Genomic DNA, 16,125 nt, shown 5'->3' with positions numbered 1-16,125 from the left:
GGTCTATTCAAAAAAAATATCAAACTGGAAAAAGTTTCAATTTTCGGAGAAATATAATATGTCAAAACCAGTGAGTTATCAATGCAGTCAACTCAATCATGAAACTTATTGACTTCTATAATATTTGATATTGATACATGTCCGTTACACAGTATTAAAGATTGCTGTCGGAAAACCCGATATGTTTTATTCTTGTTCTTCGGCGACATTTGTAAATCACTGAGTATAATGGAATATCATGCAAGAAGAACACAAAATAAGTTGATACGTTTGTATTGTTTTAAATCATACTGTAAACTTTTATTTATCACAGCATAGCATAGTTTATGTAAAAGTGTAAAAAATATACATTGTGCTTCAAAATGCTAGTCATTACCCATATCTGTTACCTGCTCATGATAAATTCAAAATTCTATCAATAAAAAGATTTCCTAGAACCCCCCCCCCCCCCCCCCCCCCCACACACACACACACAAAATCAAAAACAAAAATAAACGGAACAAAAACTGAACTTTTTCTTTTCGGACTAAAACATTGAACTTAAAGGTCAATTACTAAAAATGTGATTTCAATACAGGTAATAGTGAATAGTAATACACTAATCATTTTGATAATACTGATCACACTTTCATAATCAAATGACAACCTATCTCCCCCACCCCTTAAAACATGTAAAACATGTTACATCTATTTTTTACACCCGTATTTGATGAGTTTCTCCTACTCTTTTCAAATCATTATAAATTGTTTGTTATTTTTTTATTTAAAAAGAGTAAACAATTAACGTCACTAAGGTATCATTTGAAAAATGGACGGAATTTCCCATTAAATATTCACACAGATTGACGAAGACTGAAAAGCTTTACAAAAATCACAATATAATAAATTGACTAAATGGTCCAAACCTAAATTGACATTGGTTTCCTTTTTACTTATCAAAAGGAAAGTAAACAACAGTAATGATAATGCGTGCCATTTGTTATGGAATGTGTTTTATTTGAGACGTACATAAATGAACAAACTCTGTCATGTTCATTTCAATCATTATATTACACTTTCAAGATGGTACAGTGATTGTAAATGTACAAATCTCCCCATCCCCTCTCTCTTTTCCAAATTATATCAAAGATGTATTGAATAGAAATATACATAAACCCTAATTGGATAAATAGATTGGAACATTTGGTTGTAATCGATCTTTTCAGCTAAAAGATACATTATTCCTATTGATGGAATGGAAATTGTTAAGGAGACTTTATGAACCATGGCTTAGAATACAAACACAACTATTTAATTTGTATCATTGGCTCACACAATACTTTGAATTGTTTAGTTAGCCATTGAAAAATAATTATAAATTTAATTGCCCGAATCCCATACCCAACTCCCGGAAAAAAAAGGAAACAGAAGACAGCTGTTTCAACAGTCGGAATAAAATGTTTCTTGCTCACCATTTCTGTTTGATTTTATTTGTAAGACAGCAATAATAGCGCAATGGTGGTGATATTGTAAAGTTGTTACAGTAAAATAAAAGAATTGCCTTACAGAGGACTCTATGTCAGAATTTGTATCGAAGGATCAAAGCTGACATCACTTCGCTCTTATTGTTTTTAGACAGCCATTTTAATGAGCAGTTCTCACTAAATTCAATCAATCGGACTATAAACATTTAAAATCACGCATAGATTTGTGTGTTGGTACATTTTATCCGGCTGGTGGATATTGCGGGTATCTTACCTAAAAGCATAGTATTGATAATCAAATGTCAAGCTTTATTCGTGAAAATAAATAATTCAATGCAAATCACTCATTAATATTTTCATTGAAGACCAATAAATTTTGTTTTATTTTTTGTAACAAAAGGAAAGCTAATGAGGGCAAATTTATTGTGTCAATGTTTCCATAGTTATTCAATCGAACTTACTGCTTTTGTATTTATTTCAGACACAAAAATGTTTTATGATTTTTTATTTCACAGCCTATACGATATATAGTACATTAATCTATTAATCATATGGAGCTAACAGCAGTCAGGCGTCGAGATGCTGCAGACATTATGGGGCTTTGAGCGAGTAACATGGCAGATTTCTCCTGGGTCTTCTCCAACTCTTTCCATCGACTGGCCTCCAGTGCTTTCTGTGATAATATATTAGAAATGGAAATAATGGTAATGATGAAGACAAAAGCGATGACGACAAATATGATTAACAATAATGACAAATATGATTAGCAATAAATGTTAAACTAGTAGTAGTAGTTGTGGGAGTAATACTAATAGTAATAGCAGTAGTAGTAGTAGTAGTAGTAGTAGTAGTAGTAGTAGTAGTAGTAGTAGTAGTAGTAGTAGTAGTAGTAGTAGTAGTAGTAGTAGTAGTAGTAGTAGTAGTAGTAGTAGTAGTAGTAGTAGTAGTAGTAGTAGTAGTAGTAGTAGTAGTAGTAGTAGTAGTAGTAGTAGTAGTAGTAGTAGTAGTAGTAGTAGTAGTAGTAGTAGTAGTAGTAGTAGTAGTAGTAGTAGTAGTAGTAGTAGTAGTAGTAGTAGTAGTAGTAGTAGTAGTAGTAGTAGTAGTAGTAGTAGTAGTAGTAGTAGTAGTAGTAGTAGTAGTAGTAGTAGTAGTAGTAGTAGTAGTAGTAGTAGTAGTAGTAGTAGTAGTAGTAGTAGTAGTAGTAGTAGTAGTAGTAGTAGTAGTAGTAGTAGTAGTATAGTAGTAGTAGTAGTAGTAGTAGTAGTAGTAGTAGTAGTAGTAGTAGTAGTAGTAGTAGTAGTAGTAAGTAGTAGTAGTAGTAGTAGTAGTAGTAGTAGTAGTAGTAGGGAGTAGTAGTAGTAGTAGTAGTATAGTAGTAGTAGTAGTAGTAGTAGTAGTAGTAGTAGTAGTAGTAGTAGTAGTAGTAGTAGTAAGTAGTAGTAGTAGTGTAGTAGTAGTAGTAGTAGTAGTAGTAGTAGTAGTAGTAGTAGTAGTAGTAGTAGTAGTAGTAGTAGTAGTAGTAGTAGTAGTAGTAGTAGTAGTAGTAGTAGTAGTAGTAGTAGAAGATGTAAAAAAAACTAGAGCATTTATAGAATGCGATATCCACTAAACATGCTCAAAGTGCTATACAAGGGGTCCATGGTCAACAGCAACACTTAACATGTAGGACGAGACATGATGCCTGCTAGGCAATACTACAATTTTGCTGTTAATTGCCAGGTATTCATTTTACACCTGAGTACAATGTGAGCAAAGAGCCTTTTCCAAGGATTCAACTATGTGCCGCACAGGGCAGGACTCGAACCCTGAGCCTTCCACTGATATCGACTCCAGCACTCAGTGATGCATCAAAACGGGGATCAATTTTTTCATTGTGGATTACCATCGGCTAAAATGTGTGACATATTTGTTCTAGAGTTTTCAGAAATTCTTTGCCCAAATTATTATTTTTCAAATGATAATTTAAACCGCATTAGAATATATATATTCAAAATAATAAAATTTCTAACCTTATTTCTGATTCTTTATACCAAACATCATAAAATTGAAATTCAAGTCAACATAATAAAACAAATCTGAAGACCAATGGTCATTAAAATACGTAAGATTAGGTGAACACAAATAAAAAATAAATTGAAAAAAAAAGATCAAATGAAAATGAGAGTTCAGGATTGAAATTTTCAAAATATTAAAAAATACTGACAATTTTTGTTTGAAGATGTACTGGAAATTATTCAAATTGAATAAGTAATCGAAATTTTATTAGAATATATTTAATGTTCAAAATGGGGGGAATCCTGTAAACTCCTATTTGGGATGTGAAAAAAAGTAATCACACTGCAAGTTGAATATCTTGACCTTCAGGAACATTGAATTAAAAATTATATATATAAATCTTTGTCATCAACATTAATATTTGAAGAGGTAACACGAATAAACTACACGCAGCCTTAGTATGAGGCAGTCACAGCCATAACAAACTGCTCACAATATGAGGCCAGAACAAACCCGCCCCTCTCTCTCTCTCTCTCTCTCTCTCTCTCTCTCTCTCTCTCTCTCTCTCTCTCTCTCTCTCTCTCTCTCTCTCTCTCTCTCTCTCTCTCTCTCTCTCTCTCTCTCTCTCTCTAAGTGTGTTTATAAATCTTTTTTTCTTTACAATATTAATGAGAAATGAGAGACAAAGGACAGAAAAAATAAAACTGAACAATGTTGCGTCAATTTAAACAACTTGCAATGCAGTGAAGGGGATTCATGATGTGATAAATATATAAAATATCTAAGATATAGCTTAACAAACAAAGTAATTTTTAACAAACAAAAATCAAACAATGCATACTAAACCATAATTACTCACACTAGATTCTCATAGTCCATGTTCATTTAATGTAACGGCAAATTAAATCAGAGTTATTATTATGATTTTTTAAAAATATTACAAGAGATAAATAAATGATAAATGTCTCTTTAAAATAGGTACATTGAAAAAAATATTTATTAAGAAATAAAAATCTCCCCCCTCCCCCCCCCCCCCCCCCCCCAAAAAAAAAAAAAAAGAAACAAAAAAAAACTCCCAAAAAAACACCCATCCATCCCCCCTCGGTGAACAAAATAATTTATTGCCTTAATTTTTTGTAATGCACTGATCATATGACAGTATACGATAAAGTAAACAGAGAATACCCACGGTACTCAGTGTGTCAAAACATAGACTCAAACAAAAAATAAATTGTAAATTCGTTTGCAGAATATCCTTATAATTAAAACTTCAATGACTGAATTGACTAATGACAAAATATCCTACAAAACTGCCTTTGGCATAACATTACAATCGTTAAGACGGCTCTGCCATTTAAGGCCACCACTTGTAACATGCTTTCTCAGAAGTGTAGATTTTCTGCACACACTTACTTTCTGGTCTATCAAAGTGCTTGTACGTCTGGCAGATGCTTGTGAAGGTAAGAGTTGTTTGCGTTGTTGCTCTTGTATCCGGGCACTGCGCCTCTCCTGTAACTTCTTTTCCAATTCAGTCAAGTTTTCATTCCTAAACCGTCGAGGCTCTGACTGGACTTTCTTTTTCTCTTCAAGTCTGTGGAGAGAGATTGAAATTGGAGATAATTCTTAGTTTGACATAAATGTATTATCCTCATTTTTGTTTATTAAAAGGCTAATCAAAAATGGACATTATTTTTTGGTGTATGAAGGATAACAGTATTTATTTCTTAAAACAATGAAGGGGTTTGAACTTAATCTAAATATAAGTAGTATCCGTATAAGTTTCTTTGGGTTTTTTTAAAAATTCATGATTGGCATATAATATGTATCCTTTAAATAAATTAAGACCACACTTTTTTTTTAAAGAAAGTATCAAGAAACAAAATGACACAGGTTAGTAAATGAGTTGATAAATAAATGTGTTATTCAAAGAAAAGAAAATAAGTTTTAAATTTAAAAGTTTAGCGCATTACTTTATAGCTGCAGATCGCGTTTGCTCAGCACGGTGTTTCAACACTTTATCCATTGTCTCAGATAAATATTCAGCCTTGGCCTGAAATAAACAGTGAATTGCATTAAATGTTTGACAAATTAAAATGTTAAGAAATATCAGCAGGAAAAGAAAAAAAAGTTACATAAAAGTGATTATTATACCATTTCAGTCATTATGGTGACTTATGTTAGCATATTATAGGCCAGATCCCTGAATTAAGGACGCTGTTTAAAAGTCACGGGGCAAGAATTTTTCAGCTAGAAATAAATGGGTAGCTGAAACTTTTTATTTCATCAAAAAATATTAAGTCAATAGAACTTAGCAAAGCTAATGAGGAATATATGAGACAGTCACACAAGTAAAATTCTGTAAAAGTGTGAATGAAATAGAACCAGACAAAGTAGAAAGAAAAATACAAGAAAAATAAATCCCCCCAAAATGAGGCTACCTCGACTGGGAATCAAAAATCAGATCTCTTGATTACCAGTCAGACATAATATACCCGATAGAGTAATTGAAGCACGTCTGACATGAAGTTCGATTTCCAGTCAAGGCAGGCTGATTTTTTGGGATGGTTTTATCTTGTCTTTTTGTTTCTGCTCTGTCTGGCATTGTTTCATTCACACCTTTTAATATAATAATAATATAATAAATTGGATTTTATATATCTCTTTACCCCATTGACACAGCACAGGCTCGAAGTGCTTTACAGTGATATAAAACAAAACATATTACAGTAAGACAAGTGTTGATGGAAAAGTGATACGAATTCAATTAAACAACAACAAAATGTGATAACAGTATTGCAACTCATGAAGTAAAAAGATAAAACTTTAAGCGAGATTTGAAAGTTGTCAATGAATCCGAGTATCTTACATGTGATGAGAGAGAGTTCCAAAAATGGGGGGAGGCGAAAATTGAATAGATTGTTCCCCTATTTTAAGCAAGGTCTTAGGTTTGACAAAGACTGATTGGTCATTGCTTGGCCTCAAGTTTCTATTGGGGACATAGATGTTCAGAAGGGATTTAATATAGGAGGGACTGTTAGTGATAAGGGATTTGTAGACAACAGTACAAATCTTATAGGCAACTCTTTTTTTCCACAGTGCCTGCTCCCAAATCTGTCACTTTGATGGCTACTCAAATAATGCTCAAAGGTTCCTAATGTAATACAATCCAAACCAATACTGTCACAGAATCAGTTCTTAATGTGAAAACTACAATTCTATACATATTACAATATTTAAATATTTATATTGCTTCCCAGTAGTTTGGACCAGTCAAGAACTGACCCCCCACCCCCCACCAAAAAAAAAAAAAAAAAAAGAGAAGATGAAATAAAATAATGCCTTTTGTACAGAACATTAATCAGTTAACAAGGTAAACTGCTATGTAATCACTATATGTTGATTTGGCACACAGTGCCTATCTTTGTGTCAAGAAATGGATTCTGGTTTTATACAAGGACCAGATAGATTGATACGCACCTGAGCCTGACAGATATATTCATTTGTTTATTAAATCAAAAGGAAAAGTTAACAGAAAATGAATAATAAAATTCATCAATATTATATATTGATTGTCTTCAGTCGAAGTTAAATTAATTTTCGTATTATCCTATTTGAGGCCCAGCTTTAAACAATTAATTACAAGATTCTACTTGAACAAAAAAAAAAAAAAAATCTAAATCATGATAACTGTATGCTTCGAGATAAAAACAAAATTGAGCTTTTATATAGTGCTATATCCACTAAACGTGCTCAAAGCGCTTTACAAGGGGTCCCTCGCCAACAGAAACATTTAACATGAAGGACGGGACATGATGCCTGTTAGGCAATATTACAATTTTTTGGACAGAGACAATGCTGTTAACAGCCAGGTACTCATTTTACACCTGAGAATGTGAGTAAAGAGCCTTCTCCAAGGACTCAACTATGCACAGAGCGAGGCTCAAACCCAGGACCTTCTGATCCGAAAGTGAGTGTCATACCACTAGACCACATAGCCAAGATACGTGAAAATGAGCTGCTATTACTTGCTGAATACTGTTTAATAATCAAGGTTTCATGTAATATCAACTTACCTGTTTGGAATTCAAAATATTATCTCGTTTCATTTCTTCCTCCTCTTTGTTTTTCTCCTTCAATAGTGCAAGTCTTTCTCTCAGCTACGAAGGAAAAAGTAAAAAATGTATTTCAAATGACATGATGAATGCATGAAATTAAATTTACGTCCCATACAGGTACTGATATTGTGATTACATCAATAATCAAGACTCTTAACTAAGGAATCCAGAATTTACTTTTTCCTTTCCATTTTTTAACCTTTAATATACAAAATATCTTATATCTATTTATTTACCACTTTGAGGTTAAATCTAATAAATTATGGCTTCTAACATTTTTGGTTGTTTTGCTTATATATTTGATATTTCATTTTCATGAATTCCATCAGTATTCAAATCTCAAATCATAAAGTGAGACTTAATAAATTCAGTAGAAACTTAAACATCTGAACTAATTCTGAATGATTATCAAAATTAAATTGGCAAGTATTCACTGATTTATTTGAAGTTATTTCATTTTGAAGCTGAATATTAAGCACACAATATATATATATATATATATATATATATATATATATATATATATATATATTATATATATATATATATATATATATATATATAATGTAAATTTTCACTCACATTTTTTTGGCCTAGACGACTCGACAGAAACGAGTCGTCTCGGCCAAAAAAATGTGAGTGAAAATTTACATTATATATTAGCTCTAACCACCATTATCGAGCACTTTCGTACCTACAAGTACCCACCAACACTCATAAATATATATATATATATATATATATATAATATATATATATATATATATATATATATATATATATATATATATATATATATATATATATATATAAGAAATATATGATTGTGTAAAAATAAATGAAAGTGAAATGTTTATCTTCAAAGATGATGATCGTTTATATATTATATGAGTAAAAGTATTTGAAAGACAGTATATTTTCTCACCTCCAAAATGCTCATTTCACTAAGTAATTCTGCACCAGAAGTACTGGCCAAATCCACCATCTTGAATCTGCTGACAGGTGTAGCCTCCATGGCTCGGATCTGCTGGATGAGCTCCATCTTGCAGCGCATGTCTCTCTCGGCCTGTCAGTAGAAAAGGGAGGAGGAGGGGGGGGGGGGGGGGGGGGGGCGGTGGTGGTATAAGTAAAAAATTGTGATCAGTGATGTCATTGATTTACTTTTTTCCCCACAACAAAAATGTAAGAAACAAACACTGGTCAAGCTACAAAAAGGGCCCCTATCTTGTGATTGATTTATATAGTTTTGATCTAGGTTTACATTTCGTCTCATTACTTCATTTCATTGTCGCTCTCTCTCTCTCTCTCTCTCTCTCTCTCTCTCTCTCTCTCTCTCTCTCTCTCTCTCTCTCTCTCGCTCTCTATCTATCTATCTATCTATCTCTCTCTTTCTCACACACACTCTCTATTTCTCCTTCCCTTGCAGGCACACATATACATACACACACACACACCACACACGCACACACACACATATATACACACATTTTTACCTATGATGTTTTATCTATAATGCCATTGTAATAACATATTTCCCTTTATTTTTTTACCCGAAGAAGGCCTAAGGCCAAAACGTCGTTTAATTTGTTTTGTATCTTTTATAATAGTAATTTTTACTCCCTTTATTTTACAATACATTTTATTGACTCATTTAAGCACTTCTAGTATTACTCTAAACTGGGGAAAGTGCTAACTTGGTTGTTAAGAGTTTGGTTCTCATATGGACTGGTTTTTATGCCCAATTAGCAGTTTAATTTAGATCTTGTAGAAATGATGTTGTTTTACACCAGACTAGTATCCAAATGCAACAAGCAATTGTTACTGTTTTATCACACTACAGGAATGGTGTCAAAATACGGTTGTATAAGCTCTTGATTCCCACAATCTGCTTTGGTATTAGGTTGTTATAAATTCAAAATAATATATAGCTTGAACAAACACATGTGTAAATAATGTTAATGCTGATACGAGATGCTAGGTATTGAGCATACTCCATGTCGGTATTCATGTATTCTGCTTAATAAAGAGAAAAGTCTCGAAACTTAACAACATGCTCATAAAGTGGTGTCTAGCAGTTTGTTCCATGCGAACTGTACACAACTCAGTGGAGAGACGACTATTTTGATTCTAGCAAAATTGTCCGATTGGGTTGCCCAGCAGCAATGTTCCTGCTTGAGACAGACAGATTAGGGCATTTTAAAGAAAAAAAAAATAACAAAAGGATAACTGATATTGGTCTGCCCAAATGGTTCTTTTTTGTAGTATTGTCTCTATTTTTACTATTTTTCCTTGGATTTCTAACATTCCAATCTTTAGAGTTCTCCTGTAGTTGACTACTTTTTGTACAATGCTAAAAAATTAACAAAATCTAAAAAACAAATATCAACCAAAAAAAAAAAAAAACAAACCCAACAAAACACATTGAAGTATCAAATGTGTTAATGAAAACTTAAGGTTTAAATGGTTTATTATTAGCTTGCTTTGATCACGGGAAATTATAGATATATAATAATAAAATCTATAGCCTTACCTCCTCAAGGGCTTGTTTCATCATTTCTCTGCTTTCCTCCGTTACTTCTTGAACTGTAATTGAAGTTCGTGTTTTAAAAATGAGATTACATTTAAGACAGTTCCTCAATTTATCAAGCATTTCCGTAATAGTGATTACCTTGTGAAAAACTAAAAATTTATTTATCGAACACGCTCTCTGTGTTAAAGATGCAAATAAGCTTTTATCATTCATATTTCATGTGTGCTGCAGCTATCCATTGACACGGATAAGTAATTGGATAGATAGGTCACAAGAATAGAAATTTCATATCTGTAAAATTGTAAAGCCTTGGGCGAAGCACTTATAGATATATTGCCGAACCCAGCATAACAGTGAATGACAGGTAATAAGAAAGATAGATATTACAGGAATGCTAGTATAAAAAAAGAAGGTTAGTATACAGTATGAAATTGAAATTTGATGCTATGTAGTGTTCAGGAAAAATATATAAAGAATTGATGTCAAAGCTGACTATGGAAATGCGTAATACCTATTTTAATATTTATCATTTTATCAACTTAAAATTTCAATTTGATACCTACCAATCTTTTGTTTGTATTCCTGGAGTCTCTTTTTAGCATCCTTGGCATTGCGGTGACCAGCCATTGTGTTCTCGACCAATTGTCTGCAGAGAAAAAGAAGGATAATTTGTTTATTGAATATTTATATAGATATTCAAACAGCTACTGACTAAATACACATCCTCATCATCATCATCATCATCATCATCATCATCATCATCATCATCATCATAATCATCATCATCATCATCATCATCACCATCACCATCATCATCATCATCATCATCATCATCATCATCATCACCACCACCACCACCACCACCGATGATAATAATGGTATATAGAGTTCGAAGATCAATATAACTATGAGTAGACATACTCTTGACAATCTACAAAAAGGAAAAAAAGTGAATAAGAAAATCAATTAGGTACCTTGTGACTTTGAAGTTTTTATTATTCAATTATTTGCACTTCACAATGATCCATTTATTCCCATAACATGCCATTTGGAACCATATTTCCATTTCATACATAACCAGTTGGCTGTTAGGCGGCTTTTGTGTACTAGCACTCTTACTATATCCGTTAATGAAAATACCCAGGTACTACTTCACACCTAAGACCAGTGCTAGTTTCTAACTAGGCTCTAACATGGATTCAACAGGGAATAAGGAAAAAAACAAACGAGCTTTTATATAGCGCAATATCCACTAAACATGCTAAAAGCACTTTACGAAGAAGGCGGCTGGAAATAGCTGGAAGATGAGAGAAATAGACGAATTAAAGAATGAAGAACACCCATGGGGAGAAACAGAGAAGATGACAGAGAGTTGAAATAAAGATGGAGAAGATTTGCCAATGGTCCAGTAGGAGTGTGGACTAATCAAAGACTCCACATTCAATCATTCAAGATAGAAAACAGTTGACTTACTTCATCTCCTTCTCCTTTTCAAACTTTTCGTCCAAGTACTCCCTCATCATTTCAGCAGTCTAAATGGTGAAGGGAAAAAATGATATGACTTTAAAAGGCAAAAATTGACAACAAATGTAATGTGATTAGCTTCATAGGTAATAAATATAAAGGGCGATTTGAGAAGCTTAAATTTTTTATTTGATAATTTTGTCAACAATAATTATTTACTACATCATATTTTTTTTTCCAGTGAGCCTTTTGACCAAAATTTTATAAAGATAAATTTCAAAATAGAATCCACAATAAATGTGTATATATATGCCTATAAAAGCTTGAATTATTATCAGTGTAGACTTTCTGGTTTAGAATTTGTCTCAGATCACAATGAAATAGTTTCAGTTCTCTTCAGTTTCCCAGAAGTCAACACATTTTCCATATAAATATTAAGACCGGACAAGTTCAATGTTTCAGAAAAGAATTATATCAAATTGAAAGAACAGTTAAATCATTCTGACACCTACCTGTCCCACAGTCTCAAACAATTTATTCTTGATAGCCAATGCATGCTAATTTTTTTGTATTAGTTATCCTTTTTGAAAACCTAAACTTTAAATCTAAATTAAGATTGAATGAATGGCTGACACAATTTTTTGATTTCCAGAAAAAAAAAAATTACTTTTCTAGTCACATTCTTATTAATTTCTTTCATTCTGAATTTTTCTGGGTTTTTATTTATTTATATTTTTTTTCGGGGTTTTTTTTTTTCGGTAAATAGATATAATAGTAGGTCCATGCTTCCCATTGTTTGATATCTAATCTCTCACACATACTCCATTCCAAGTTAATATCTGTACTAAAAATAGTATCAAGAATCACTTAAAGCCTAATACTTCAAGTGATCAAGTGAAGTTAATAAAAAAATAATTAATTGAACCTATTACCAGATCTAGAAAGTTTCGAATGGAGAATTGGTGTAAATATTCTATAAAGATAAAATTATACAAGATAAGAAGTTGAATTAATATTAATCAATAAGCAAACAATACAACTAGTTTTTGACAAGTTTATCTGCCCAATTTACCTCTTTCTTCATGTCCTGTACCCTTGCTTGGTTCTCTGTGATCAAGTTGGTCCTTGCTAAAATGGCTTCCTCGTGACTAAGTTTCCCTTTCAACCGCCTCTCCTCCACAGCTGCAAGCTCAGCCTCTAGATCCTGCTGCTTCATCTGTGATTGCCATTGAAGGAAATCGCTCTTGTCATGGGCACCTGCCTCCAACTGTCTCAGTCTGAGAAAAAAAAATATATATGTAACTGAATGAATTCAAGAAATCAATTGTAGATATGTTGCTTTAATAAATCATAAGAGGCAAAATAATTAAATTTGTGAACTTTTGGTAGAATTGGAAACAGTGATTTAACTCTCGTCTCTCCTTACTAGCAATTTTCATGATTTTCCCCAAAACTTCGCACCCAACAAACACAAAACTAGATTTTACATCACTCGAACACAAAAGCAGCAAGTTCTTGTGATACATAATTTCTTGTTCAAAACAAGCTCTACAACACAGTTATAATTTTATATAACTAAAACAAAAATGTTTCTTGAAATCTTGTGATGCACAAAAGAAATCAGAAGGAGACAAAATGTTGTCTGTATCGTAACTTTTGAATGGGACAATTTTCCTATTGTTGGTAAGGAGAGGGTTAAAAACAAAAGGGAAGAGAAGAGAATGAGTCAAAGAAACAATGAAATAAATAAAAATGACGCCTGTCCGCGCGACATCATTAGATTGAAGGAATATAGATAATATAATCCATCATACAAACATCTGATGTCAACAAGCATCACCCATGCTGTTGGGGGTTAATAATTTGGCCCGTCCAAGAAAAATAAAATGAAAGTGCCAGAAGCGGGGCTTGAACCCAGGACCCTCCAGGTCACAGTACATTGTCTTAGCAACTCAGCCACACTTTGCCCCAAAATTCAATAAATTTTTCTGTCTGCAAATTTTTGTGTAAAGTGTAGGAAATTGTCAACCACTGCCAAACTTGTCAATCACGATCGAAGAAATAAATTGTGGAAGAAAAGGAAGATGTCAATTTTAACATTCAAACATGAACCAGGTGATATTTTTTTTAAAATCATGTTTAGAATAGTTGGTATGGAATGCCTGATTATTTTTGTTCAAACTTACTGTTTGATCACTTCGTCCTCCTGTTTTTGATACAGCAATCCTTCTCTAAGGATAGTGGCGGCAGTCATTTTGACTGGCAATGGATCTTTTTTCTAGAGAAAAGCAAAACATATAACTTATATTTATTATATACTTTCAACATTCCTCTCTCTCTCTCTCGCTCTCTCTCTCTCTCTCTCTCTCTCTCTCTCTCTCTCTCTCTCTCTCTCTCTCTCAGACGCACACACACACACAAACTTTCTCTTTCTTTCTCTCAGCCTCTCTCTCTCACACACACACACACACAGACGCACAAACACACACACTGTCTCTCTCTCTCTCTCTCTCTCTCTCTCTCTCTCTCTCTCTCTCTCTCTCTCTCTCTCTCTCTGTATACAAATACTCTGTTATTTATATAAAGTATGGATTTCGAATAAAAGGTTTGATGATTTATTATTAGATAGGCCAAGTCATTTAAACTACTGTGGCAGCACAGACACCAAACACTAGATACAAAAAACATTTATCCTTACAAAATCTGGGAGCGGTTTGGCCTTGACCTTCTTGGCATCGACCTTGGCATTTTCCTCCATCATGATGTCGTGTAAAATCTGCTTGGTCTTCTCTGACAGTTCTGGGTTGGCGCAAGCAAATTGCATTCTAGAGGCTTCCATGAGACGCTCCTAAAATGTTTCAAAAATAAATGTGTCATTCATCCTGCAACATTTTTAAAGACTATGGTTAGTGTTATCAGCTCCATCACGAAAGCCAAATTGCTAAATCAGCAGGACTCTGGTCTTAACTCTATTGTACATCTCAACAACAACATCAACAACAATGATGATAATAATAATAATAATAATAATAGTAATAATAATAATAATAATAATAATAATAATAATAATAATAATAATAATAATAGTAATAATAATAATAATAATAATAATAATAATAATAATAATAATAATAATAATAATAATAATAATAATAATAATAATAAGACACATTAATATCATACATAGGGAGGTGAAAAAATCCCAAAGATTTGATACATAAATAAAAAAGGAAACAACCTTATCAAGAATCTTAAAAGCAGCATTTTAACACAACCATGTTTCAACTGGTTCGACCAAGTAACAAAATGAATTCAATAGTAAGGAACAAACCTCTGCTCTTCGTCGATTTTCTTCTTTTTGACGCATGATGGCATCTTGCTCTGTTGGAGATCTGTACAATGTAGATGGAGGGGGTTTTGATTTCTGTAGCTTGGGGACCTGAAAAAGGTTAATAGGAAGTTTGTAAAAGGGTTAAATGTTTAAAAATAATATATCTGTCAACAGTCATTATCAATTCAGTGTAAAAGAATCTTAGATTATTTAATTTTTGCACTTTGTGGTCTTTTGATATGACACTCGTCTTTAGACCAGTAAGTCTTGGGTTCTAGTCAACTCTGAGCGGGGCAAAGTTGACTCCCTGGAAAAGGCTCTTTACTCACATTCTCTCACACCCTACTCAAGTGTTAAATGGCCATTAACAGTGTTATCTCTATTGAAAAAAATTAAGAGAAAAATGAAAATATCGGCTTACAGGCCAACATATTAGGTGTTGCTGTTAGCTAGGGAATCATAAATGTTACAATTGTATATGATATATTAAGTTCAACGCCACTTCTACATTATCTGATTCATCTGTAGTGTTTCATTCATCCTGTTTGTTGATAAAGGGGAAAGCCAAAACGTCCATTTTATCTGTTTTCGTAATTAAATTGAAGCTTACATTCAATTTCACATTGTTATTTATTAATTTATGCTGACATCAATGGAATGTGAATATGTGATTTTGTAATATTAAGGAAAAGTTGATCTAAAACATCCTGTCTTCAGTCTTGACTTGAAGCACCAAGAGAAAATTCCTAATTGATGGTGCTGCAAAGCAAAAATGCAAGTTCCGAGATAAACGTTTCGATATGAAATGAAACGTTGATCATATTGGATAAATGTGATGATTTTTGTAAAGGGCTACCTTTTCTGGAATAGGAATACTCCTGGGCCTTGGCTTGGTCAAGTTGAATGGTTTCGTTTCTACAAGATGAGATAAAAAAAAAAAACAAAAAAAAACCAAGTCAATCAATATAGTTGAGATCGTTCGTTTGTTGTTGTTATTCTTTTTTTGTTTTTTTTTTTGTTTTTTTTTTCTTGATGAAAGAAATGGGGTGGTGGGGGGGGGGGGGGGGGGGGTAAAAGCTATAATCTCTCTCTCTCTCTCTCTCTCTCTCTCTCTCTCTCTCTCTCTCTCTCTCTCTCTCTCTCTCTCTCTCTCTCTCTCTCACGCACACACACACTCATTTTTTATATTTCATTTCCCCTCTTTCTCTCTTCATCTCACTCCCTCTA

General features: G+C 32.8%; 1 protein-coding gene across 2 annotated transcripts in view; it reads right to left on the bottom strand.

The window, feature by feature from the left end:
* Positions 1 to 275: 275 nt before the first annotated feature.
* The window catches only part of LOC144966518 (cilia- and flagella-associated protein 99-like), a 28,795-nt gene continuing 12,945 nt past the window's right edge, over positions 276 to 16,125 (bottom strand). For both annotated transcript variants that reach the window (XM_078903144.1, XM_078903145.1), the window contains exons 7-19: positions 15,755 to 15,813; positions 14,899 to 15,006; positions 14,266 to 14,415; positions 13,754 to 13,845; positions 12,640 to 12,844; positions 11,577 to 11,635; positions 10,667 to 10,749; positions 10,104 to 10,156; positions 8,499 to 8,639; positions 7,532 to 7,615; positions 5,429 to 5,508; positions 4,872 to 5,049; positions 276 to 2,136 (exon numbers count right to left, since the gene is read on the bottom strand). In XM_078903144.1, coding sequence (XP_078759270.1) covers positions 2,011 to 2,136; positions 4,872 to 5,049; positions 5,429 to 5,508; positions 7,532 to 7,615; positions 8,499 to 8,639; positions 10,104 to 10,156; positions 10,667 to 10,749; positions 11,577 to 11,635; positions 12,640 to 12,844; positions 13,754 to 13,845; positions 14,266 to 14,415; positions 14,899 to 15,006; positions 15,755 to 15,813 — 1,418 coding nt within the window. In that variant the 3' untranslated portion in view covers positions 276 to 2,010. The remainder of the gene's footprint in view (positions 2,137 to 4,871; positions 5,050 to 5,428; positions 5,509 to 7,531; positions 7,616 to 8,498; positions 8,640 to 10,103; positions 10,157 to 10,666; positions 10,750 to 11,576; positions 11,636 to 12,639; positions 12,845 to 13,753; positions 13,846 to 14,265; positions 14,416 to 14,898; positions 15,007 to 15,754; positions 15,814 to 16,125) is intronic.

This window comes from Berghia stephanieae, chromosome 2 (genome assembly GCF_034508935.2).
Source record: "Berghia stephanieae isolate SIO BIC M18660-M18661 chromosome 2, UCSD_Bste_1.3, whole genome shotgun sequence".
In the NCBI taxonomy this organism is placed as follows: Eukaryota; Metazoa; Mollusca; class Gastropoda; order Nudibranchia; family Aeolidiidae; genus Berghia; species Berghia stephanieae.
The sequence above is the reverse complement of the archived record's forward strand: the minus strand, read 5'-3'. Positions and strand labels throughout refer to the sequence as shown.